General features: G+C 43.1%; 1 protein-coding gene across 1 annotated transcript in view; it reads left to right on the forward strand.

Moving 5' to 3' along the window:
- tnfsf10l (TNF superfamily member 10, like) overlaps positions 1 to 25000 on the forward strand; it is a 46364-nt gene that overhangs the window by 14563 nt on the left and 6801 nt on the right. The window contains exon 2 of the mRNA XM_029455278.1: positions 7260 to 7409. Within this exon, the coding sequence (XP_029311138.1) occupies positions 7260 to 7409 (150 nt within the window). The remainder of the gene's footprint in view (positions 1 to 7259; positions 7410 to 25000) is intronic.

Below are 25000 nucleotides of genomic sequence, written 5' to 3' on the forward strand. Positions count from 1 at the left end.
CGTATTTGTTGTTCCAAATGAAGACTCTGTCGCTGTTGAACTCTGGGCGTGAGGATCCATTTCACTTTCTGTTTCAATCATTGAAGGACTGTTTAAAAGTATTGTCTCATCTCTACATTTTAAGGCACCTGCTGCTGTTATCTGGGGGAATTTACAGAGACCAAACATACATTCCCAGATGACTGGCGTTTCAAGGAAAGACAAGCGAGCCATTGAGAAAGGGGAAGAGGTCGAGTTCGCAAGTTGAGGATCAGTTTTGGTGCTTTTTAATCACCTTCAGGCCGGGACGTCCTCATGTTTCACGCCGATCAGCGATTGGAGGATAAACAAAGCCTTTTTATGTGTCAACTTCTTATACGTGCACATCCAGAGCAACAGACTGCATTAGCTTTTTACGTGTTACGTCACAGGCAATGAATAATAAAACCAACAGCGTACACTGTTATTACTTGATGCACAGAAAACATCATTTGATCAGGTCTGTCTTTGTCTAGTGTGGCTCCATGAAGCAAAGTGATGCTGGCAAGTGATGCCAGACCAGGACGCATGAAGTTTCCTGAACCCACCAACAGTGCTTTCTATTCCCCAATCCTCTAATGATTGTACATTTGGCTCAGATTTTCAAAATACTCCCTTGAAAGCTGTTGTGTGTGTGTGTGTGTGTGTGTGCTGGGCTCTGGCGGGCCTTTTGTGGGGGAGTGTCTGTCTTTTCACTGCAGACAAAAACTTGGCGTGCGCTGTGAAGTGAAATAGAAACTCAGTTTATCCACTGTTCACAATCAGAATACCCTTTGTTTCTTTCTTTGTAAATACTTCTGTGTATGGTTGGCAGTCACGAGGTTCTCGGCCCGATCGCTCTTCAACGTGGATGGACGAGAAAGCTGTCGGTCATTAAAAGTGTAGCAGGGATGAATCGGACAGCTTTAACGAATAAATCAATCCCGACACCACGCTGGCTGTGTGCCAGACACACCAAGTCCCCGAAGGGACCATAAACTAGGCACACATGCATTTACATTAAATAGCTGAACAAATCATGAATATAAACCAATGCACGCACATTTAAAAGCAAGTATGTAAACGCACAACGTGTCGTCAAATAAAGATTAAAATGGGCTCATTATCACCCTTGCACACACAATTGCCAGAAGCTTGTATGTTCATGCAAACACACGAGTCTCAGTGCAGCTTTAAACGATTGCTTCAGGGCAGTTTTCACAAAGTGGAGATGAAGAGCCAGAGGTCTCGTCTCGACAGTCAAATCGTTGTAGCTTAAGTGCAAAGGTCATAAATCACCAACTATGTCAGGGTTTCAGACGATACAAGACTCACTGAATGTGTTGAGTTTTTCACCAGGTCTCATTACATTCAACAACACAACTGCTGATCATTACCTACGGTATGTGGCTGTTTGTAAAGCGGTGACATATGGTGCATGTCATTTTATTTTGCATGCTTTTGGGCCCAATAATCCAACTGAGCCGTTTGATTTCACTGGCATCATGTTCACGTTAACGGATTTATATTTTGAAACTTGAAAGCTACTCGAATGCGAATGCTTAAAATTGATGTTTATGTTGTTAATGTTGAAGTTAATGTTTGTCAGAAATATTCCAATTCAAGAGCTTTTATTTCAGAGAGTCGAACATCTGCACGGCTTCGTCTTCCACGACGACGGACGACGATAGTTTTTATAGATGTCGCTGTCGAGTGATGTTGCTCTGTGGTGTTACTGATACTTTTGTAAGATTAGGGCATTTTCTGTACTTTCTTGCAAAAACAATGAATTCTGGTGCCTCCTGCAGACACTCACAGTACAGGTTCGGGCTCTGAGTGTCTGCAGCACGGTGCGACTCAACATCATGAAGCTGGCTCCACCGTGCTGTACCATCACTATGTTTTATTTCACTTCAGCACTCGTGTCTCTGCCTCTGTGTTTGGGTAAAGAGATTTACGTGCTGTGCCACTGCTAACGAGGTCTCAGCTGTTGTTTCACTCCCGCTCTACTGTCTTGTCCGTTTCATCACAAAGTCTCTCTCTCTCTCTCTCTCTTGCTCTCTCAAAGTCTGTCTCTCTGTCTCTCTCTCTCTCTCTCTTGCTCTCTCAAAGTCTGTCTCTTGCTCTCTCTCTCTCGGTCCAGACCTCTGGCCTGCTGGATTTGAGTTACGTGGCCACCTTCTCCTCTTCCTAATCCCTTCAAATGAGAGATTTGGACTGCCAAGGAACTCCCTACGCACACACACACAAGTTATATGCACACGCACGCACACAAAATTGCAGCAGTTTCCAAGTGGCCCTCTGAGATATTCTTTTCAGGGTTTGCTGTCCAGCGAGGGCGAGCCAACCACACAAACACACACCTATGCACATACACACTGAGGGGAGGGCAGGCCACACACACACACACACACACACACACACACACACACACACACACACACACACACACACACACACACACTGGGAGGGAACAGTGAAGCATTGTTCAGTGCTTCCTGAGAGAGTCGGCATCAGGATCACAGGAGCTCCGTCTGCATGGACCCTTCCTCTCTCTGGAGCCCTGTCATCCAATTCAGTACGGACAGCCATGAGAGAGCTGCACAGATCACCCAAACATGTGTGTGACGCTTTCCAAACGCAGACCAACTGGGACCATCCCGCTTCAGCTCTTGCGTTTGGACGACAGTAGAGTGAAGCTAAGCTAATATTCTGACACTTTGAGAAACCTTTTCTCATATTTTTGCTCTTTTGGCTGAAACAGCTGTTTCATTGCAGAAACATCTGCTCAGAACAGCAGATTTGTCGGATGTAAATTTTGTGTCGGCATAATTTATAAAAATAAATGACTGTACACAAAATAAAATCACAGGCAATCATATTTACACACCAAAACGCAGGCCGTCGACCTACAGAGAGTTACGTCAGATCTTGCGTGTTGCTGAATGTTTTTAGCATGTGTTAGCCTGCGCTTGGCTGCTGGAGCGGCCCCACGGACTCATTAAGCCCAGGGAAGCACAAGTCATCGGTGTCAACACACTGAGAAAATATGTTGCTTGGGGGAAAAGTTGCAGAGACGAGAATGTAAGAGTTATTTGACAAAAGAAAGCATATATGCCCTCTGTGAAGTATGTCGTTTTAAAGCAGAGCTCACAGCAACAGTTCCTCTGAAGACCTTTAATTAAAAGTAATTCATCTTGGTCACAAGTCGTTTCTATTGACACACAAAGGAGGCGTGAGGTTTTATGACCTGCTGTCGGCTCATTGATTTGTTAATGTTGAATCATGGTCCTGAAGTGAGAGAGAGTGGGGCCAGTTCTGCAATTGTGGAGTCAGGACTTGGAAAAGATAAACTGCTGTCAAAGCACTCAGGAGAGAGGAAGGGGGAGGGGGAAGGGGGAGGGGGGTCTCCTGTGGAGCAGTTCCTGTTGCATGCTCCCCGGGCATTGTAATGATGTAGAGTCCCTCATCCCTGGAGGCGTGCGTGTCTCTACTGGCCTACAGAATCTCTGCTTTCCAACCCTAACCCTAAAGCAAGAGAGCCTTATAGGTAAAGGAAATGACTGATATAATCACGGATGTATCAGTTCCTTGGCCTCAAAAGGAGACTCTGATATTGTTATGATGCAAATCAACGACGGGACAATGTAACACTTGCACGCGTGTGACCGTGCTAACTGCACAGCGCATGCAGAATTGGTTTGGTTGGATCAGAGACGTAGCAGAAGTAGATGAAAAGCGAAGGATGGGATCCTGCTGGGAGACCACATTTGAAAGGAGTAAGAACCAGCGTGTCTCTGTGGTGGTGCTGACCTTCGGTTTGAGCCAGACACCAGCCGGATGGGTGTATATTACGATTGAATACAGACACAACTGCTGAGAGAGGCTCAACTAAATGTATTTTGACATAAAATGTGCTTCTGTGAGGGGGGGTTGAAACTCAAACAGGCTGTGTGGCTCTGGGGATGACGATGGCTGTCGGTGCGTGATTTTTTGATCTAGACTGAAACATATCAACAACTACTGGATTAGGGGCCTCACATTTGGTACACATGTCCGTGGCCTTTTCATCTAGCGCCACGGAAGTTAACATTTGTGGTTGGACCAACATTCAAGAGAAAGTCTTTCGGCGATCCTCTGACAGTTCAAAGACTAAATGACATCCCCACTAGCATCAGCTGTTTGCATGTTGTGCTAAACGTCGATCTTTTTCAATGCAAAGCAGGTTGGAAATCTGTCACTTACTTACAGCTGGGGGGGGGGGGGGGGGGGGAGTTTCTTTGTGCAGCTTAAAGCCTGAGAAAGTGTATCAATGCGACGATAATGTTCCTCTGCATAGCTCAGTTTAGCCTCTGGCCTCCTCTGCGTACACTAATGGAGCAGAAAGTTGTCTCCTAATCTTGTTTTTAGCTCAGTGCAGTGATGTGTACGGGCTTTATCTGCTCACTAACATGTCTGAGACGCTCCATACCGGCCCTGTCAAAACTTAATGGAGACACACACACACACACGAAGGCCTTATTAAGTCTAACCTTCTCACAGAAGACACTCCTCAATAACAATGAATCCTTCAAGCAGAACCACCAAAGCAGGGAGTGTGTTTTGGCAGAGGCTCCGGGAAGAAATGCAGCCGACTTTCTCTCTCTTGTTGTGAACCAACAGATCCGCTCATCCATGTGTGAACCTCCCCGACACGTCTGCCGGTGGGAGCTGTCATCACAAAGCACCTCACAATAGACAAACTGTCTCTGCTCAGACGCCACAGTCAGCAGTTTCACTGGGAAGTGTCCTGATTGTATGAAGATGATATGTAACGAGCGACTGTGCTTCCCTTTCTCTCATCGCACAGTGAAGACTTTATGGATGTTTTCAAGCTACGTCCTTGACACTGGTGGAAAGTAACTGAATATATTCATGCAAATACTTAAATTGAGTACTTGTATGCTGCATCCAGTGTAAAAACATGCATCCAAAACATGCTTATTATAGAGAATATGATGCATTTAATAGATTAAACTGCCAATCTGCTTCACCTCAACCAGAAACTACATTAAAATGCATGTAAAACGTCAGTTTAATAGAATATTACCTTTGAATTCAAGACTTTTACTTCCACTGGATTGATACTGCAACTTAACTTAAATACTTCTAAATTGCTCATCTGGGACAAATAAAGGGTTTTGAAGTTGAAGAGTTCCTGCAGCACTGTAGAATCTGTAGTATCTGGCTTTAAATGGAGATATAATAGAGAAGATTGTTGTTCCAAAAAAAAATATGTAATGTTTGCCCAAATTAAATTTACGAGCCCAGGTGTAGAAACATCTGTGCCAACAGGAAGACATAAATCCAAACTGCAGACCGTTATAAAAGTGGATTTTCCAATGTTAGATCGTTTGTCTGTCTCGTCTTTTTTATTATAAAGGATGAAATACATGATAAATCTGGTAGTTTACTGACATTTATAGAGTTTTTGAACAAGTTAGCGAAGCCTTCGTCTCAGTGTATTTGAGTGTATTTATTTGACATTTTCAACCTGGAGAGAAGCTCTACTTGAATGTGCACCGACTGGAACGATCACATGTGTATCTAAATGGTGTCATTATGACAATAGACACACGTAAAGCTATTAAAGACATGAGTCATCCTTTTCAGGACTGGGCAACAGGTTCAGACTGTTGAGATGTGACCCAGTTTTTCCCGTAAGCGCCCCGTCCCGCTTGGTTTGAACTCATTTACATGCACACTTCTATCTTCGCTAGGAAACAGGGAAATCCACTCGTGCTGCAACATGAACAGTATCGCTGAGACAAAGAACCAAAGGAAAAAAGGCAGAAAGCAAAGAGAAAGAAGACAACAGGAACAGGTTTCATTTGGAAACGAGGTCAAGCGGAAAGGCATTAATAAAAACAAAGAACAGGGGTGAAGGAGTGCAGCTCTGCAATCTCCCTCTCCTCATCAGTGCTTGTTATATAGTCATTAGCAGGGCTTTCAGACCGTGACGCTTACAACCTCCCTCAAGGGTACACACACACACACACACACGTGCACGTTACTGAGCTGCCTCTTTCTACATTTCAGTTCCCAAAGAGGTCTTATGCGACCCGTGCTGCCCCAAAATTACATGAAACATTTCTTATTTCAGATGCAAGTCGCTGCCAAACAGGAGGCGAAGCAAAAGGGGAATGAAACAATTTCCCCTTTTTGCCTCAGAGGAATTGTTGTAATGAACTCTTATTAGATGTCTCGATATGGATGCGCTATATGCGAGTGCGCGTCTCAGTGGTGTTACTTAAGGAGTCGTGTTGCCGTTCCCTGAGCCCAGCAGTCCTGTGTGCCAAAACATTTGCTCTCAGGTTGTTTCACTCTCAATTTCCACCATGTGTTTTCTTTCTTTGCTTTTCTTCACAAAAGTCACTTTGAGACAAATGCGCCCGTGTCCCTACAAGGACAGTTGCGCTCTAGGAGTGAAAGCGTGTTTTGGAAAATGTGCACCAAATCCAGAAATAAATAGCAAAACGTGTACAGAAGAAACAAAAAAAGTAAACAGATGAGACAAAAGTAACAAGAAAAACATGCAAGAGGAAGTGCAAAAGTGGAGCGCGCATAAATCCATCTCGTGAAGTCGTAATGTCGAAACAACATGAATAACGTGCTGTGTTTTATTGCTCAGAGTCTGTATCCAACACGCTGATAGCTGTTTCTGAGTTGTTTTTCAGTCGGGGACTCATTGTTCTGATCATTTCAACACCGCATGAATGCAGCACTAATGCCCTCTCTCAAAGTCATACATCAGAGCCGTGCAGAAAGAGTGATGGGAGGATATCATCAAAGAGCAAGATCAATAATAGTCGTCATAACTTAGTCATGTTATGCAAGAAACATGTCTTCTTTACTATCTCAAGGTGTTCGATGGATCATTGCATCTAAACACACAAACGTATTTCACTTTCATTCATGTGTTGCGCTAGGATTGACCCTAAGGGCCACCGTATCACTGCTCTGTAACGAGGGTGTTGTTCTGCTCAACTTGTCCGTCTGTATTGTGGTAGATGAGAATAAAGAGAACCTTTTTAATGCGCTGTTTGTATTATGTTCTTAGCAGCCTGTGGTCCGAAACAGAGAACACAAAGTCTGCTTGAAAAGCCACAGCCGCTGGTTGAAATAATTAAAACATGGATCAACAACATTATAAACATCGTGCAAAGGATGTGGTCGAAAATCGATCTTTTCTTCAATCTTTGTGTGTTCACATGTGTTTGTAGGTGCGGAGCCAGGGTGTCACAGAGGAGCTGAAGTGCCTGAGTTTACTGAACGCTCTGGATAAAGACCAGGACATCCCCGACCAGCTGGCCCAGCTCTTCGGAGAGCATTGCATCAAACTGGCCGAAGGCATCAAAGCATACATCTCCAAGGTAAGACGAGAAAAGGGAAACGACTTGACAGTAAATACACGCAGCACAGGCAGAGTTTGTTTAGGACAAAGAGACCCTACTGGATCCCTAAAACATTTATTCTACATAAATTACTTTTAATGGACAGAAACCTCGATGGTATTGGAATATTGGGTCCAGTCTCCAGTAAAGTCGGTCCATTAGTTTTCCAGTGCTGAAGAGCTTGTAAGGCTTTTTATTAACTGCAGTCTGGATTAAATCAAGTTAGTTGACGGAAAGATGGTATTTCATAGATGAAAAGCAGCAAATAACGCAACAAAATCAGTCAACAGTAAACTATATGTAGATAAGAACAAAACTAAAATCCAGCTGTGATCTCAAATCTTTCAAATATATATTTGGGATATTAAATGAACCGCGTGCTGCGGTGACCCCGGGTTAGAGAACAGATGGAGGTTGGTGTTACAGTGAGCAGAGAAACATGTGTGCACAACTCAACCTCTGGGGTGGAACTGATTGGACGTATTAGTCATCATAATGGAGAATTCTTCAGCTATGACGGAGTAGGACTCATCATATAAATATATATATATGCATATATACATCTATACACAGGGCATATGTGTTCAATCAAACAAACTGAGATAGACATTTGAAAAGATCCAGTCCGACGTTCTAACATTAACTATGGAAATGTGCACATTTGTGTTTATGCGCTTTATTTTTAGCGATGTTGTTGTTGTTGGTGGAAGTGATGATGCAGAGATTCATTAAAGTGTTTGTGTAGCTGAAACTGACCTTTGACCTCACCGCCTGCGAGGGTGTGTGCGAGTATAAAGTCGGCTTTCTGTTTCAGGCTGTCAACACTACATCAGAAAAGCAATCAATAACTGATAAGAACCTCAAGAGTATCAGAACCACTGAGCCGGTTTTGCTAAATGTTTACATTTATGTGCTCGGATAGAAATATAAACACTTCTATCTGTGTGTGTGTGTGTGTGTGTGTGTGTGTGCAAGCTGTTGTATGCACGCCAAGTGTTTGGTTTGAACTTGCTTGGCTTCTATCTGTAAAGCGAATGCTTGATGAACCAGTGCCAGACCTCAGTCAACAACAGCTGAGATGAAGGTGGACGCCCTCTTACACACCCCTCAGGTTTACCACAAACTCAAGAGTTACCGTAAACCTGTCTTGAGCAAGTCCTGTTTGTATCAAGCTTGCAACACGCCCTCTCAATGTTCTGTGTGCCCAGACCTTCCAAGAAAAGGAGAATGAATTTCGCTGCAAATTGGAGCTGCCAAGGGTTATTAAGTACCTTCTGACACCTACACACTTAGGTGGACCTTCAGAGTCGTCAGCTTGCTGTACTGATCACAATACAGGACCTGTCTGTCTTATAATAGGGTACCTTCAAGTTGTTGCGTTAGGGGTTATGGATGTTTGCAAGAAGCTAGAGATCCAAGTTGTTCGCTGATTGAAAAACCAAGGAAGAAAAAGCAAAGAATCTGGAGGTGAGACGTGTTGGGGAGACGCCAGGAGCAAGGATCGTCTGTGAGAGTTGGAGTTATTGTCTACACTACAGGATTCGGACTCGCAGACAGGCCCGAATATTTAACCTGCTAGAGATCTCTCTGGCGTCGTTGATCACAGGTGTGGGCGACGAGTGAGCTACGGTTTGCCTTTAAATCAGGTGCTTTTGTGTTCTCCACTCTGGAAAACTCACTTTTGCCTCCATGAGCTGTGTGTCACAGAGCTGCAGCTGCTCCAACTAGTCAGTGAGCCAAACTGCAATAACTGCTGGTTTTACAGCACCAGCATGCACCATTATCTTTGCGTCACGTCTCTCTCTCTCTCTCTCCGCAAACCCTCTACAACCACAAACCTCTCGTCTAAAATGGGAGTTTTGTTTGCAAATGTAGGTGAACTGTTTTAGGGTCGCTGTAGCGATGGGTGGTTAGGGTTAAGGTTAGGGTGGTGAAGTGTCAAAGTGTCCTTGAGCAACCTCCAGATTGCTCCCGATTGTGCATGTTGGGGAAAAAACGCAAACCAACTTGGACAAAAGTGTGAATGTAATCCGTCTTTGTGCTGAAACACTTCAGCCTCAGGGCATCGCTCCATCTGTTGAGGTTTAGAAACATGTGGTATCACTTGGCATAGGCGAGTGGGATCTGATCAGACAAGTGATTTGTTTTGTACTGAGAATTTGCATCCCAAGGTGTGTTTTCAAACGCTCTCGTATATACGGGGGTGTATATGAACTTGGGGGTAAAATGCAGTCACTTTAATACTCCCCATACACTCCCGCAGCAAGTAATCAGATCGACACACGTTACGGTCACACTCTGGGAAGCTGTGGTGAGAGAATCCCCTCGCTGTTCTCTCACACACACCCACAAATCCATGAGCCCACTGAGTCAATCCATTCATACAAGTCATCTTTCTGCAGACATAGCCCAGAGGACTTCTCCCGCTTAGTCTGGGAGTCTGGACGCTTACAGCAGTACATCTTCCGCCCCCTCATTTCCTGCAGCGCCCACACAAACACACACAAACACCGTCTGTTAAGTCCATCTCTCTTTCCTCACCCAGTCTTTCCCCCTTTACCTCTCACCTCTTCACCCTCGTCTCTCGCGCTCTCTCTGCTCTACTTGTGTGATACAATCGGAGAGTGCAGCTCCATGCCCCTGTGGTCCTCAGTGGACGGGAACAGGAATGTCTAGTTTTCCTCCGGTAAATGTTGGTAACACACCATCCAAACAAATTTACATCCAATTACTTTCTTCCAAACATTCACACATGCGATATTATCAAGCTAATCCAAATCCCTTTCAGTTCCAAGTCAACACTTTTATCTTTTTCCAACTGATACAGGCTAACTACCCTTGAGCAAGGTATTTTAACCCATGTGCTCCAGTAGACAGTGGACAACAACACAGTTGTGTGTTCTTCATCAGCTTGCGTCAGGGGATAAAGTTTTCAGAAAGGAGTTGTTGAGTCGAAAGGCTAAAATGGTGGTTAGATCGAGCTGGCGGGCCAAGTAGTCGCCGTCTCCTTATAAAATGCTTCATTTAAAGTACTGGAGATCCAGTTTTTAAACTGTGGCACCACTCCACATAGCTTTTCTTTTTACATTTTGCACAGATGAATACCGAGACTGGATAGCAATTATGCAGTTTAAATTGCACCAATTCTATAATCTATATAAATCAGAGCCACGGGACCTTTTTCTTAAGGAAGCCACTGTTACTCAAAGCTCAGTATTTACAGCGTAACATGCTCATCAAGCGTTTTAACTCACAACATTACAGAAGTAGCCGAGAGGTCCGAGAAGGAGCTCAAGATGTACACGTACTAAAAGAAATCAGATCCCTAGAAGGGCGGTGAGACCTGCGCTATGTTTTTATTGAAGCCGGCAACTGTGGCAGCCGGCCACTGATAAACTGGATGCCGGTGGTACATTAGCGGTTCCTCTCAGAGGCAGCTTTCCTAAATGATTGATTTGCTGAGCCTTGTAGCTCAAATGTTCTGGGAGAATGGATTGGCTCCTGATTTGGCTTTAAACTGGCATTCCTTGGCTAGTCCTTGCTCTCCATCGTAGGATCCTGCTGCTGCACCACCGCAGGCCTGACAGTGGGTAGCTCAATTGTTCTCATGGTCTTTTCTGGCACTGATTCTGGACCATAGACCATCGAGTCACAGACCAGGATCTGGTGATTTGTTGGGGAAAGACATTTAAACCAACAGTTTGATATTTTTGGCAATAGCTTCTCTGCTTTCCTGCCGAGAGGTACATAAGAAGATTGATACCACGTTGATATAAAAGCTAGAAGCTAAGCTAACTCTCTCCAAGCCCCCAGTTTGTGCCTCTCATGTACTATCTTACATTTGGTCTGAAAAACCCAGAATGAACCTTTTAAAGCACTATTCCTGAGGACCATTTGTAAAGTCCTGTTGCTGCAGGTGTTGGTGTCTGTAAGGCATCCCAGCTATGAAGCCAACAGGTGCTGGGAGGACGTGCTGTTCACTGCACTTTACTGCAGATCAGCTACTTTAAGCCATTTGATCCAGCTGTTTTGCAACAAATTGAAATATTTTGACTTTTAGTGCTTGGATGGAAATGCCATGCCCCAATGCTGGAAGGATCGTGTGAAGCGCATCTGTTCAAGTTAAGAGCAAAAAGAAGCAAATTATTTGAGGGCTGGTTCAAAAACTGATCACTGGTCCAAGGCGAAAAATTTACTTTATCTGCTGCATGAATGCAATAATCTACGTATTCAATGATACGTTTGTAAACTCACACACACCGTCTCTATACCTTTAAGCTTCGGCACAAAGCACACAGTCCATCATGTCCAGATGCATGGGATTTGGTTCACCGATAACTAAAACTCAGCCCCCCCTTATATATAAAACACAGAAGGACAAGCGAGTGTGAGCGGGGCTGAGAATAAAGGATGAGGTGAAGAGAAAATAATGCTGAACGAATAAAGACAGCAGAGGAGAAGCAGTTCATCTCCTGGAAATTATTATCAAATGTACAGTATGTGGGCTCTGCATGTAGATTCCTCTGTGCGGCACACACACACACACACACGCACTCTACTTAATGGGATCAGCGAGCGAGTGTTGACAGTAATGATGTGACAAATATGTGTGTGAGAGGGTGATGGAGGAAGATGGTGACAGTGGTGTTGGCATGGGATGATGAGGACGGTGATGAAGATCAGGTTGATTCATGGATGAGAGCAGGTCGGAGGTCGGGCAGAACAGAAGGGCGGGATAATTGAAAACAGTGGACGGAAGAAAAAGAGGGAGGAGGAGAGAATGAATCCAGCTGGACAGGAACAAAGACAGAAAGAGAGGGGAAGGGGGAAAAAAGGTGAGAAGGCAAATAAAACGAGGTTTTAATTATACCGCTTTAACGCTGTGAAAAGGGAGGGAAATAAACACAATGTTTAACAGACAAATAAAAAACCCAACGCTTCCAACTAAATTAACTTTGTTTTATCTTATTACTAATAAATCGGAGTGTGTTCCAAACAACGCAAGCACCTAGATGGAGTTCCTCTTTAGGAAGCCATGGAAATCAACTGCAGACGTGACTTTAAAGCTCTACTGCATGTTGGGGGGGAATCATCCAAGAGCACAAACTGGGAAGAAGTTAATGAAAAGAGTTGCCGCTCATCATAAAAAGACAACTGACCAAATGTTTCCAATGTGACTCGTTTCATTTAGGACTTTAGGACTTTAAAAAGCACCAAAGTGAAGGATTACTTTACATTTTCAAGCGTTTCTGTTTCACAATAATCACATTAAAAGAGTCCAAGGGAGACAGAAAGAGAATTGAGTTATTAATGAATATGATTCTGTAATAAAGACTAGTCTAAAACATGCCCCACATGACGTGGCCTCATACACGCTTTGGCTAAAGCTCGGAAACAAATAAAGCCCACATTGTGCAAAAGATGGGAAGCAGAGAAGAAGTAGAGAGATGAGAAGAGAAAGAGAGTTAGTAAGTAATGATAAAACGTCTCACAATGAGGTTTGGATTATACAAACATTGTGTGGAGGCAAAACAGGAAAGGAAATATCCTGTTCGCCGAGTTAAAAAGGAATATTTAACTAAATGCCCCAAATAAAAGTCAGATAAAAGAGAAGTTTGTGCCGAGATGTCTCGTCACGAAAGAGGACCGTGTTAATCCTTTTGCTCAATTAAACTAAAATTCTTCAGCATCTAAATGGTTTTGCTTCCATTGCTTTCATTACAGTGTACATATCGACTGGCAGACCATTAAAACCAGCTTGAGCTCAATCGCATCCATCAAGGTGAACGATCATTCTGCTCATTGTTACATTACGACAGCAGGAAGCACTTTAAAAGACTCTCTCACATCAGGACTCGCAGGACAAGCCAGTACACAAGTGTGCGATGTGTAACACGGGTCATCTGGCCCCGGTGGCTTCCTGCATGAGAATCAGTCTGTGTAATTACATTTCTTTATGCTGCACTTCATAATGACCTCCTTTAGCTCAATTTAGAAACATTATATGCTTTGTTAAGTGTGAAGTATAATGGATTTAAAGTTAATTTGGACTCCAAACAACCCGTGTTCTTTCTGTTCTGGTCTTGCCGTCTGGAGGATGTGGTGTACTAGCATGTTTTTGACATACGAAGCACATGTACAGTCGTTGTATTGTCTTGCATACAGGCATTTGATTTGACATGGAGACTACAAGGAAACAGCAGGGGAGACGAAGGGAGACGAGGCAGCTCCGGGGGGGGTTTAGGATGGCATGTGTGAGAATAAGCTCAGGTATTCCGGTCTTAAGCGTTGAGCCCCCGTGGAGATGAGAGTAACTTTCCTTCTTCTACCCTGCTGCCCTCCGTTTAGGAGACAGCACTGTAACATCTGCACCTGCTGGGACGATCTGCCAATACATCAGCTCTCGATGACGGATAATGCTCCCAGACAGGGTCGGGGGTTAACACATCCACGGCAGGAATTCACATAATGGCTCGATCAAATGTTCTCTCTGGGGTCTCAGCTGTGAAGTGGGTACACGTAGCATAAGTCTTACTTACAGGCCTGTGTGGTAAATAATGGCTACATGTCTGACGTTTTTTCAATTTGAGTTTTTTGGCAGAGATGGCAGTCAGTCCGCTTTGATTGTTTTCCAAGAGGCTCTTTTCTTCTTCTTTTTATCAGATTTTAACACATGTACTGCAGACAACTGCGTGTGGACATGTGCAAGTGGACAGATGCTACAGTATTATTTTTGTTTGAAGAAGGTTAAGGTCAAAGGTTAGGGAGGCTGGGGTAGGACAAGGCTCACAACAGCAGCCAGAGCCCAAACCGCCGCCTCGTAGCGAAACAATTCATCAGAAGTTTGTTGAAACGTCCGTCTCTCACCAGCTGAATGTGATGAAATGTAAAAGTGAGAACACCATAAAGTCCATTTCGAAGCTGTATCCGTATCACAAGAACTTCAACATTATCATCCTCAACGTGGAAAATCTAGCAGATAAAAACGTCCCATGCTGATGAAGATCAGAAGTTATGATACATATCGTACAATCCACTCACGGTCCACTTAGCAGCTGTAAGGAATAGAAGTCCTAAAGTTGAAATACTGATTGTAATAATCAAAGTACAGTAAGTAATTCCTCATCAAAAGGTGACTTCTCTTTAACGCTCTACCGCCCCTCTTTGTCTCACACAGATGCATTGTGGGTGCCATATCTCTAAATCTGCTCCGTGTCCAAGCAGTGATGTCATAGCAAATATTTGGCTTTTGACTGCTAATGCTAAACAGCTGTTTTGACATCACTGGACATCTGCGGATAGACACCGTCAGCTTCAAAGGAAGCAGTACGCCATGCAGTTCAGTGTTAAATTACTCTTTGACACAAAATGATGCACTCTGTAATGAACGGAGGCATTTGGATGTGCGAGGTTCCGTCTTTGATGCGAGACAGAACGACCTTCTTCACACGCAGCAGATGATCGGAAGAGAAAGTTAAATAGTTGTCAAATCGTTTGGTTATTGAGGAAACACTAAAAAGAATTATCTACAGATAAATGAGTAAATGGATTGTACTGAAGTGACCCAGCACACGCAGGCGAACACTGACGTGTACTGTGTTACATCACAAAGCTTTGATAGACTTTAAAGACGTGTGATCGTGTCATTTTAAGCGTGATGATGGATCTTTAAAAAAGTCACAAGTTGAGCAGGTTAGAGGTTAATACTAAAAAGATGACTTTTTCCTAACATGAAATCAATGAGCCCATGCAAGAGTCAGGATTAGTAACTTTTAAAATCAATCAACTATGAGCATATGAGCGTATGATTACTTTTCATCATTAATGAATGGCCCAGTTCAATGTCATCCAAAAGCCCTGACAGCAGTTTGACTGTGTGCAGCACACGAAGATGATGACGTCATCCTCCTCTTAGTTCTCCATCCAACTACAGAAAAGAGAGAAAAGCTTTAGGGAGACACACACAGAGTGTGATGTAGATCTAAACACCAGAACCCACTGTCGTCTACGCAGGTCCACAAACCGGCGGCGTCAGGATGCAGCACTCTCCTACTTCCCAAAGTCTACAGATGACTATCCATGTTGCCATCGTTGGCGCCATTTATCCTTTAAGGTTTCATTAATGTAGAAAGATTTATGTCCGAGTGTCGCGCAAGGACAACCTATAAATGTGGGGGGGGGTCATCACGCTCGCGGGTAATGACAAAGAGATTGTAGGCGCAGTGACAACAGTGGCACCATGGTTATTGTGAGTGGCGAGCACATGCCAAAGAAACAAGCAGCCATTCCTTATCTTGTTCTGCGTTACAGTTAGCTATTTAAAAGCAAATGTCAGTCATTGACATGTTGCGTATACACACACACACACACACACACACACACACACACACACACACACACACACACACACACACACACACACACACAGGGGTAAGGGCTGTAGTGTTAGTGATTTCCAGCTGATACACAAACACAAAGACGTCTGTGTCTGGCGTCGACCACCCTCCCTCTCCTCCCTCTCCTCATTCATCCCTCAGTTCCTGCCCAGCGACCCCCCAAAGAAATCCCTCCCCCGACCTCCATCTTCACATCCCAACTTTGTTTAGTTTTAGTTTCTTTAGCTTTTCTTAGCGTCAGCCGTTTGCTTAATACAGAACACAAGAAGCTTCAGTGCTGTCACGACACATGTATTAAATGCCATGCTCATATGATCTTCGGGGAATTTCCAGAAAAAAGAAAGCTCCATCGGATAAACAACCGTTTATATACACCGCACATTCCCAGGGAGTTTCAAAACTCATATAATGAAGCTCACCGACAGCTTTACATTGCACTAAACGTCCCTTCCTCTAATGTAAAGCTGGTTTGCAACACGTGCTGAACAGAAGTATTGCGAGACATTTCATTATTACACACTTGTTCACAGATGTGTGAAGATAGCACCCTTCTTATAGGTTTGTTTGCCGACTATTATTTCATACTTCACACAAAATTGTCCGATAGCAAACAGCTCGACGGCGCCGACCTTTGAGGGGACGGAGAGCCAAACAGGGAGGAAGCTTTCGTAGCTTATCAGCAGTTGTGCACCATTTAACTCACATTTAACCTCCCCGGTCAGAGGAGAACATCCTGAAAAATCCTTTTTCATTTAGATGTTGAAAGCTTCTGTGGGGATGTTTCCCTATTATGATATTTCCTCGATGGTTGCATCACCTCATTTGATCTTCTTCTGTATTTTCTAGGGTATAACAGGCAGCTCCGCTATAATGAAGTCTTAGTAGTCTGTAAGACGTCGGGGAAACGACATGTCCCCACCACCAGCTTGTTTGTACACGGGGCATTTACAGACCAAATATTGTTATACTGGTACATTTGTTTTTTTGGCCTCTAGCGTATGTTAAAAACTCAACAGTAGGTCTATTGGGATGAACAGCCCCAACACTGTCCCTGGTGAAACAATGAAACAAGGCTTGTTTTGAAACATACAAAACGTAATATTTAGTTGCGTCATGGTTGCATTTACACAATCAAGGATGTTTCTGTTGATTTTACTGCATTATCCCTCCAGTTCTCCCCCTGCCGCAGGATGTGCGTCTGTGAATCCTTAAACTGTTATGTGCATGCCTAATATCTGCTCGGCTCACTCTTCAGTTATAGCTATGCGCCGTCTTCCTGGACCCCAGTCTGCAGTCAAAATGGAAAAATGGGCATAAACATAACGGTGAGATAAAAGAATAAACACACAAGTCCTCTGAAGTCATCAAACTGTAAGCAGAAAGTCTGAAACCTCGCCGTGCGTTTGATAAATGGCCACGTTTTGACAGTCTAAACAATAAGAGTCTGAGGCTCACCATCTTGCAGGCTTTGGAAAGTCTTTCCACACTTGTTTTTATGTAAAATATATTGCTTAAATGGCTATTTATAGACTGATAATCCCTCTAAAGTATCACTATGACCCTCTGGAATGTGTGGCGAGGACTATATCTGCAGTAGATTTCTCTTTTCTTTTCACTTGACGTTCCTGGGTTGCGACCCGGTGTCAGATCGTGAGCAGGCATCCAAGAGGAAGCTGCACACATGGCCGCAGAGTGAATCTGGGGTCACCTTTAACCCACTGGTGAGCGGGGGAAGAGGGGACCACCTCTTTGAATGTTCAACTTCTTACTCGGTCTGCCTTTAAGAGCTGCTTTTTCCAGTGTATTCAAAGGAAGCGCTGGTCTTTAGAGATGATTTAATGTAAACCACAGACAGCAGGAGTCTGGGCCAAACTGCATCGTAGCATTTGTTTCGTCCTGCCAGATGTAGCAGATGGGTGGAAACAATGGACATTACAGAAAGTTATGACAAGTTCTCTACATATACTCTTTTATCTTGTGGAGTCAAGCTGCAACAACAACAATCACAACTAGACCATAGACTGTATATGGCGAAACAAGACTTAATCTAAACACTTCATCTACCTGCTGAAATAAAAGCAAAGACGGGGAGAAAAAGCTCTTTTAAAAACACTAAATCACCGTCGGCTGATTTGCTCACTAGATCGTGTTTTGTCCCGGCCACATCGTGTACTGCTGTTCTGCAGCACTGACGTGTGTTGATGCTTGGAAAACTACTTAATGAACTTTAAAGAATTTGTACTTTTTTACCGTAAATGCAAAAGGCCATGAGGTCTGCTAGGCGTAGCACAATACACCTATGATTGAACTTTCAATATACATTCATCTATTGTACATATAAAACATATGTAACCTGCTCTTACGGGATGCAAACATACACTTGCACCTGTGATGTCGACATGTTTACAAGATAATGCTCATCATTCCTGTAGCTAGCTAGTCCTCCCGAAACAATAAAAGAGATTTGAGGCCAATGGTTGTGTATACATGCACACGTGAACACTGCTGAGGCAAGCATCTGGGATGCCCTCGTCTTATATCACATCGATATCATAAACGGTTTTTATCTTAGTATTTCTAGGATTCCCAGAAATACTTGCATAAGACTTATTTTAGCAATTTAGCAGCGCTAAGTTCGGCATTTACTCAAAAAATCCATATCCAGCTTCGACTTTTCTCAATTACTGCCTTCGATTATTACTACATCAGGAATTTAATGGGGAACTTAGTCGGTACAGAAAGATTAACAGCAATATTCCCCTTATTCGATACCGGAGAACATAGCTGACATACAGGCATGTCTATAGACACCTTTTCTTTATTATGACCTACCCATATAGGGATCTGTATTCTTATTAGTATTTGTTTGTGTGAAGCGAAAGTTAAGACACAGAGTTCAAGGAATAGAAGACTGAGGCTGTAAAACAACTGCGCCCCTGGCCTAGTTTCATGTTTGTGTAACACCGCGCTGTAAAAGCGATTAAAGGTGACAGACAGAGACATAAGGAGACATAAAGAGACGTAAGGAGACATAAAGAGACACAAGGAGACATAATGAGACATTAAGAGACATAAGGATACGTAAGGATACGTATGGAGACATAAGGAGACATAAGGAGACGTAAAGAGACGTAAAGAGACGTGAGGAGACGTGAGGAGACGTAAGGAGACGTGAGGAGACGTGAGGAGACGTAAAGAGACGTAAGGAGACATAAAGAGACGTAAGGAGACATAAAGAGACGTAAGGAGACATAAAGAGACGTGAGGAGACGTGAGGAGACGTAAGGAGACGTGAGGAGACGTGAGGAGACGTAAAGAGACGTAAGGAGACATAAAGAGACGTAAGGAGACATAAAGAGACGTAAGGAGACATAAGGAGACAAAGAGACATGAGGAGACATAAAGAGACGTAAGGAGACATAAGGAGACATAAGGATACGTAAAGAGACGTGAGGAGACGTAAAGAGACGTGAGGAGACATGAGGAGACTTAAGGAGACGTAAAGAGACGTAAGGAGACATATTGAGACATAAGGAGACATAAGGAGACACAAAGAGACACAAAGAGACATAAGGAGACATGCGGAGACACAAAAAGACATAAGGAGACACAGGGAGACATAAAGAGATATAAGGAGACATAAAGAGACATAAGGAGACACAAAGAGACACAAGGAGACACAAAGAGACACAAAGAGACATAAGGAGACATAAGGAGACATAAGGAGACACAAGGAGACATAAAGAGACATAAGGAGACACAAAGAGACATACAGAGACATAAGGAGACATAAGGAGATATAAGGAGACATAAGGAGATATAAGGAGACATAAGGAGACATAAAGAGACATTAGGAGACATAAGGAGATATAAGGAGACATAAGGAGACATAAAGAGACACAAGGAGACATAAAGAGACATAAGGAGACACAAAGAGACACAAGGAGACATACAGAGACATAAGGAGATATAAGGAGACATAAGGAGATATAAGGAGACACAAGGAGACATACAGAGACACAAGGAGACATACAGAGACACAAGGAGACATACAGAGACATAAGGAGACATAAGGAGACATAAGGAGATATAAGGAGACATAATGAGATATAAGGAGACATAAGGAGACATAAAGAGACATTAGGAGACATAAGGAGATATAAGGAGACATAAGGAGACATAAAGAGACATTAGGAGACACAAGGAGACATAAGGAGACATAAGGAGACACAAGGAGACATAAGGAGACACAAAGAGACATAAAGAGACATAAGGTGACATAAGGAGACAATAGGAGACACAAAGAGACATAAGGAGACACAGAGAGACATAAGGAGACACAGAGAGACATAAGGAGACACAGAGAGACATAAGGAGACACAGAGAGACATAAGGAGACATAAAGAGACATAAGGAGACATAAGGAGACACAAAGAGACATAAGGAGACACAGGGAGGGAGCACAAAGAGAGAATTAACCCAACAGTCATCAATGTAGAAACTGTGTCCTCGACTGCCGTTTTCCTGCAGAGGAACCTGAGAGAACAATACAGAAGGAAACACTAACAAACACACATCAGAAAGTTAATGTGAGAACCAACTCAATAATGCACTGTTTGTTATGTATAAACAGTTTTATCCAGTGTGCTGAAATCGATAAAAGAGCGAGAGGAAGAGAGCCAAGCTAATAACCCAAAGTCCCATCGATGTGAAACTAAACTGCACAACTTGCTTCCTTTAGCTGTGCACAACATTTGTCTGGCAGGAAACTCCCACAGCAAACCATAGACTGCACAAGTCCATTATCAGCGACTGGCATCAAGTCGGCCACTGGTGCATTACCTGTCATAAAACCTTTACTCGCTGCTTCTCAACAATAACACTAATGAGCAACTCCTGTTTGGTTGCAGAGTGAATCACAGTCAGATGACCGTGCTGAATGCACACAGGCACTGAATCACCCTCTGCCTGATGTGCAGTACGAGATCCATGTGCCCGAGGCTAATGAAATACCTTCATGCATCTCATATGTTAGACAACTGTGCTTTTCAGAGTCCTGATGCAACAACTATCCGTTTGCATTAAAGAGTATAATAGAACATTTCAGTTGAAGCATTTATGATGACAAGTGAAGAGATACGGAATCGCCAGTGTGGTCTTTTCATCGGTTATTTGTTTGACCAAAAAACAACAACAACATTTCCTGGAACCAACTTTTAAATTTGTGCTTTTCCTCACTTTTCTACTATTTTAAATGGAACATGTTTTGGGGCTGGGCGCTCAGATAAATCAGTTAACTGATTAATTGCTCAATAAATCAAGAGAATAAATAGAGAATACCATCGTTTGTTGCAGCCCCGTTTCATTTTGAACACGCTGTGCAGAATGATAGTAGAACATTGTGTTTGTTGTCAGTGCAGACGTGTGCGTGGATAACTACCTGGTGGTAGAATGTTCCACGGGGCTTACCCCGTCAGCCATGAATTACTGGTCTGGCTCGGAGTAGATTTCAGAAAGGAGAGAAATTGCTTCACAAATCGGTCTTGTTTTTCTTTTCACAGAGGTGTTTGGTTTAAATTAAGACAAATATGCAAGGGACCCCTCAGAGCCCCCCAGTGGTAAAAGTTTTAATCTGTGCTGTTATTCAACAGAACGGCAAAGCTAATAAAAGCTTGTTTACATTCCTTTCTCTCCAAATCTACATACCAATCTGTCTTTTAAACAAGTCTGAGTTACTTATTAATCGTTGACCCAGCTTTGAGGAGCAACATTAACCCTTAGAAACGCTTACACACACACATTTTTCGTCTCCATCTTTGGTACACATGTGCTCGACCGGCTGCTGTGGTTTTCTCTGCACAACACTTCCATAAATCACATTGTATGCACACCAACCTGGACAACACACACACACACACAGTGAGGAATGAGTAGCCTCTTAGACAAGATTAGGGCTGATAAGAGTTTGCCGCTGTAGCTCAAAGTACTACACACACACACACACACACACACACTGCCAGTCCAGGCCTGTCGAGGTCGAGCAGCATATTAAAGTATTGGGTTGCAGCTACCGCTAATCTGCAGAAGAAACGTTCCTTCATGTGCTTACTTGTCCCTCTTTTCCTCTCAATCCTCTCTTTCAGTCCTCCCTTCCATACCTGTCCACTGACTCTCCTCTGTGTTTCCCCAACTTTTTTTTTTTTTTTTAATCCTCATTCCTCTTCTTCTCTTGTTTCCGATAATTGTCCATCATCTTTCGCTCTGTGGTTTCCCACCAACTTCTGATTTTTCCCTGCAGTCTCACCTACTCTGCAAGCTTACACTCTCACATTTGAAACTTGCAAGATATTTTAAAGAGACATAAAAGCAAACTACTTGGGATAGTTTATCTGGACGTTTGACGTATGATCCTTGGACTTTAAATTTCCAAGTTCAATCATTTACAGCGCCAAGCATCGAGGTCTTTACTAGAGGAAAGACACTGTTGAGTTGCATTGTGGGAGTTGTAGGATCTAGCGTTTTGGAGCTTGGCCCATCGGGACTAAATGTCAGGTTATCCCAGCCTCTACTGGCTTCAACTTTTATAAATGAGTCTCTTCTAAGTCTGTCAACTTAAACAATTAAATTGCAATGATACATGTCTGCAGTGCAGCTATAAGGTAAAACACCTGCTGTGACATTAGTGTGTTGGAGTGGAGGCATGTAGTAGCCAAAAAGGATGTAGGCAAAAAAAAAAGAGGCTTAGATGCGAGGTTACTGTACAAGGGGAGAGAGTAACCTCGCATCTAAGCCTCTTTTTTTTTTAAGCTTCTGGCCAGACGTGAGGTAATCAGACTATGTGTGTCTGTTGTGATAAACAGAGTGGAAGAGGAGAGTTGTGTCGTTGGTGTTGTTGCAGCTGGAAGGGTTCAAGACGTGCGTTACAGGCCACACAGAAACACACACACCAACAGAGCCCTGGTGTCGGTGGAGCCTACATGCACACATAAGGTCAGGCTGGCAGTGAATTTAAACTTTGAGGCCCATCAGAGGCTGCAGGTTGATATACTGGTCAAAAACCCCATAAATATGACTTTCTCCATGGTGGCAGAAAGCAGTGTCAGACACCTTTTCTCCCCACTGGAACACATTGAGATTAACCCCGTGGCAAGTTAAATCACAAAAGCATTTCACTGCGTGGCAGATTCTGGCAGATGCCACTGATGTTAACGATGGGGACAGGGCGTCCATCAAACCACATTAAGGAAAGGAAGGCATGTTCAGGGTAGTTTAGTATGAAACGACCATTTAGGAGTTTGAAGGGTTAGAGAAACACCCGTGCAGTAGTGATGTTGAAAGAGGTCGTCCTGTGCCCTACAGGAATGCATGCAAGTCCTGCGTATGACCTTTCTATCCTCTCTGGTCTCTTAAATGAGAAGCACGAAATTCTTTTAATAAAACAAAGGTGAAAGTAATAAAAAGTGGGTAACTTGAATTCAACATTTCTGCTTCTTGCGTAACATTTGGAGTGACACAAAGTCTTAAACTGAAAGCACTCTACTTAAATCCCTGCAAATGAGCTGGAATAAATGATGGATAATATTTCAAAGCTGCATGTAGTGGTTTTTTTTCTCCAAATACCTGTCTCCACCTCAGACTCAATAACTCTTTCCAGGTTTCAGACTACAGACGTCTTCTACATTTAACTGCCTGGTTACGCAACCTGCTGCGTCATCCTCGGACAACAAATTAGTAATATCGCAAATTAGTCAAACGATACTTTTTTCCCCCCGTTATCGGAACATTTATTACATCAGACGTTATTCCACTTTGCTGCTACTGCTACTATGCTGTTTACACGTCTAATAAACATTAATATTCACGTCGCCTCACTCTTCCGTTCCTTTAACAACTTTCTTGAAATGTCTGCCAGATACGCACATATCCAGAAACCTGTTCATGACCGAGTCTTTCATGAGGTTTAAGAGACGTGGGCTTTTCTTTTGGGAATGCGTCTCTACCCCAGCCTTGCAAGCTGTTGGCTACTTGTCTTGTGTCCAATGCACAGAGCAGGCAGTAAACAGGCAATGTGTTGCAAACTGCGGTAACGACTCCGCTTGAGACGTACACACTGACTATACAAGTCAGAGACTAAAGCTCAATCAGGAACAGGGAAACAGGGACGTGAGAACTACATCGTCAAAATACTTTTATTAATAGCCTTCATGAGAGTGAAGACAACAAAACAACTGCGAGTTAAAGAGAAGGCGTGTAAGACCAGCGTGACGTTCAGTGTAATCTTCCATTCGTAAATATATACATAAAAAGCTATTTCACATTTAACGTTTACTTTTTATGGAGCTATACAAAAAGGGTACAATTAACCCCTTTTCTCATAAATGGCATCAGATAATTGACATTGGTTTCATTTACCGCATGCTGTTTTCATTAGCACACTGAAACAAGATGAAGCCCTTATTATCGCCGTAATTGACTTTTCTATTAAAGGGAAGAATAATGACTTCAAGCTGGAATCATCCAAACAAAGCAAGAAGTCAAAAAGTGCCAGTAGGTTCCTTTCATTTGAAATGTATCCCACTAAAACCACCCGCAGAGCCAAGAGTGCACAGAGTCCACATAGATGCACATGATGGATAAACCCTTGAGCTCGTGGTGCTGTGGAGGAGAGGTTTCAGGCTCATTACGGTCGTGTTTCTTGCTCGTAAATTGTGTTTTTGGATATCAGGACCCATTCCTCACTCCCGCAGCCATTTGTCCTTGATCAGCATAAAGAAATCGAGCAACAATTAATCAGTTAAAGTGAAGAATTAATCAATCACAGGCAGATGTTTTAGTTTTATCTGGATCGTATTGTGCCTAGTCGAATCGAATTCGAATTCATCGTCTTTGCGATTATTTTTCAAGCAGGTTCAAACATCTTTAACTCTAAATGTATTAACATCCAACTTCAGTGTGTTCTAAACATGAACCAGATGCAAACAGTGAGTTAGAAAACACTGTAAATGGACCGTAAGTCAGTGTGACAGTGGCGTTCACCTTTAAACATACAGCTGGTCAGAAGTCTCTCAGGACGCTACAGAAAGCTTCCACTGCTGTGAGCAACATAAATTATGCATGAAGCCTCTACAGCTGATTTCACTCTTTATCCATCCAATGGTTTCCCATGTGAGCGTT

The sequence above is a fragment of the Cottoperca gobio genome, chromosome 18 (assembly GCF_900634415.1).
Source record: "Cottoperca gobio chromosome 18, fCotGob3.1, whole genome shotgun sequence".
Taxonomy (NCBI): domain Eukaryota; kingdom Metazoa; phylum Chordata; class Actinopteri; order Perciformes; family Bovichtidae; genus Cottoperca; species Cottoperca gobio.